This window comes from Quercus suber, unplaced genomic scaffold (genome assembly GCF_002906115.3).
Source record: "Quercus suber isolate HL8 unplaced genomic scaffold, Cork oak 2.0 scaffold_54, whole genome shotgun sequence".
Taxonomy (NCBI): Eukaryota; Viridiplantae; Streptophyta; class Magnoliopsida; order Fagales; family Fagaceae; genus Quercus; species Quercus suber.
In genome coordinates this window covers 141298-144244 of record NW_027069519.1, presented here as the reverse complement: position 1 = coordinate 144244, position 2947 = coordinate 141298, and the positions used below count along the sequence as shown (strand labels likewise).

Genomic DNA, 2947 nt, shown 5'->3' with positions numbered 1-2947 from the left:
ACTACAAATATTTCTTCCATGTTCAAGATAGGAATATCATGCTTGCTACAAAATGTGGATACTTCAGTCAATAGAGCTTCCCATTCATCATCTTTCATCATCTGCAATCGTTGCTTAGACAGTCTGACAAGTGTCATAGCATTTACAATATCTTGATTTTTCTTTTGCAATGCTATTGACAACTCATTTGTGATCCCCAAAATATTTTTCATCAAGTGTAAAGCAAAGGAAAATTCAAAAGATAGAATTAACATTAAAATAGATCAAGCTTCAACTCTTTGCTCAGAGAGTAGGCTATCCTTTTCAATCATCTCAAGTACATCAACTGTGGAAGAGAACATCAAAATCAAGTTGAGGATTGTCCTATAATGTGATACCTAACGTGTATCACCAGCACGTTTAAGACTTGTCTCTTGGTTCAAACCTTGCCCACTTTCAAGCTCACCCAAGTTTAATGCTTCTGTAATTTTGGCAAGCTGTGCATTTCGTAAAAATTCTCGTCTTTTACAAGAAGCTCCAACAATAGTTACTATTTTACTAACCAAGCTAAAAAATTCAGCAATATTAGTATGCTTGTTAGCAACAGCTACAAGAGTCAACTAAAGTTGATGAGCAAAGCAATGGACATAAAATGCTGATTTATTCTCCTTCAGAATTAAAGTTTTAAGACCATTGAATTCACCTTGCATGTTACTGGCCCCATCATAACCTTGCCCACGGAGTCTTGATAAACTCAATGCATATTTACTGAATAAAAATTCAATTGCAGCTTTTAGAGACAAAGCGGAGGTATCTGCTACATGTACAAGACCAAGAAATCATTCTGTAACAATTCCCTTTTTGTCCACATAACGCAAAACTATAGCCATTTGTTCTTTTATTGAGATATCACGGGACTCATCAACTAAAATTGAAAAGAACCCACTGCCAAGATCTTCGATGATGGCATCAGTAGTTTTATATGCAACTGCATTCACAATGTCTTTTTGAATATCAGGATGGGTTAGCTTACTGTTTTTTGGAGTGTTCTGTAACACTTCATTAATAACATCATTATGATCTGCCAAAAATTGTAGAAGCTCAAGGAAATTTCCTTTATCACTTGAATCATCAGATTTATCATGACCACGAAAAGCTAACCCCCGATGCAAAAGGAATCTTATGCAATCAACTATTGCATTTAATTAAGTCTGATATTCAATTTTATCTTGATTTGACTGCTTAACAAAAACACTTTGAATGTGTTGATTTTGCTTCATTAGATTTTCACCATTCTTAAGAGCTTGGTTATGGGCACTATTAACACCTCCAACATGTAGGTCTAGCTTTTCTTTCTTATTCCAACTATTGAATCCTTTTGTCACAAAACTGTCCCCTCCAGATTGCATACCAACATCTTGTCTAAATAGATAACAATATAAACAATATGCAGCATCCTTTTCAATACTATATTCCAACCAACTTTCATACTCTTTAAACCATTTAGGATTAAATTGACGCATAAGTCCACCAATTTTTGTTTGAGGGAAATCATGTTTATAAGGTTGACATGGTTTTTTTTGCAAATAATATCTTCTTATTTCATCTCGATCATTAGGATGATAAAATGAAATCTTTTTTCATAGTCCAGGATCCGAAGGAAGATTGTTTACATCAACACGACCATACTTAGAAGATGAATCTTGAGTAAAATCTGCATCTTGGGTAGAAGATGAATCTTGAGTAAGATCTGCATCTTGGGTAGAAGATGAATCTTGCAGCCTACGGGGTTTCCTTATTACAAATTTATCCATAGTACTAGCAAAAGAACAAAAAATAAACTATAAGTTCATTTGACATTTTTTTTTCTAATACAATAAATATATTAATTATTGTTATTAAGTGATTTTTTTGCAATTCTTTAATTTATAAGTTTACAATTCTTTAAATATTTTATATTTTTATTGTCTTTAATGTTAATGTATTGACTAAGTCACATAGCTAACAACCACACACAAATCCTAAGTCACATTCAACAAAATTAAAAAACTACTCACAAGTTACAAATTAGTCAAATAGTTGTGAGAGTGCTTTTTTTTTTTTTTTTAGCACTATGACCCAAGGATCCTGGGCCGTGTGAGAGGTTCTTGGTGGACTGGGATCAATTCTCCGCAGCTAACAAGCTGATTTAAGAATAGATTTGTGCACAGAAACAAGCTTCCTACAATTACAAACAACTAAAAGAAAAGTATTTGTATTGAATAACGTTTAACAGTAAAAGAAATGCATAATAAATGAAATATAATGCAAAGAACATGTTAGGGATCCTCCAATTGGTGAGGTATGTTCCATTAGTTTTTTTTTTCTTTTAACTCTGATTACAAAGCTCACTAAAAAACATGGTGCAAGGTTCAAGTGAGTTCAAAAATTACAGACTTTGATAGCCACTCAAGCTTCAAAGACTTGCAAAGTTTGAATTCGTTGAATCCGAGCGTGTAATGTAGTGGCTGTCTCTGGGATACCGGGAACAGGTTCCTCTGTTTTCCCTTTAGTTTAACAGAGTCTCTTCTATATCTTTTTGAGACTTTAGAGAAATAGCTCTAAGTGTCCTAACGAATGATCTAAGCCTCTGAATTGAATTCCTATCTTTTTCCTTTCCCCCCTTTTTATAGCACAGTGGCGGGCTCCTGGGGGTACTACCAATTTTCTTTTTTGCCCTTTGAAGTTGGTTCAGCGCCTGGTTGTTCCAGGGACATGTCGTTTCCTTTTTTCTCATAGCTCTTCTCTTTTTGCTGCGACCGGATGAAAGTTTCCCAGCCAGCTTCCCATTTCCATATTTTCCGTTGGTTGACCTGAGGCGCTTTGGCTTTTCTTGCTCCAGCTTTCCCAGCTTTCCCAGTTGTACTTTCTTTGTCTTTTTTCTTCAAATGGTTGGGACCAAATCTCCTGCATCTTTATCTTTTGTCTT

The 2947-nt window shown here is 34.7% G+C and overlaps 1 protein-coding gene across 1 annotated transcript; it reads right to left on the bottom strand.

Moving 5' to 3' along the window:
- Positions 1-263: 263 nt before the first annotated feature.
- LOC112006908 (uncharacterized) lies at positions 264-1793 on the bottom strand. The gene is made up of 6 exons (XM_024039224.1): positions 1669-1793; positions 1271-1401; positions 893-1135; positions 683-793; positions 425-586; positions 264-325 (listed from the first exon to the last, which is right to left on the bottom strand). The coding sequence occupies exons 1-6, from the start codon at positions 1791-1793 to the stop codon at positions 264-266; spliced, it is 834 nt and encodes a 277-aa protein (XP_023894992.1).
- Positions 1794-2947: the final 1154 nt, after the last annotated feature.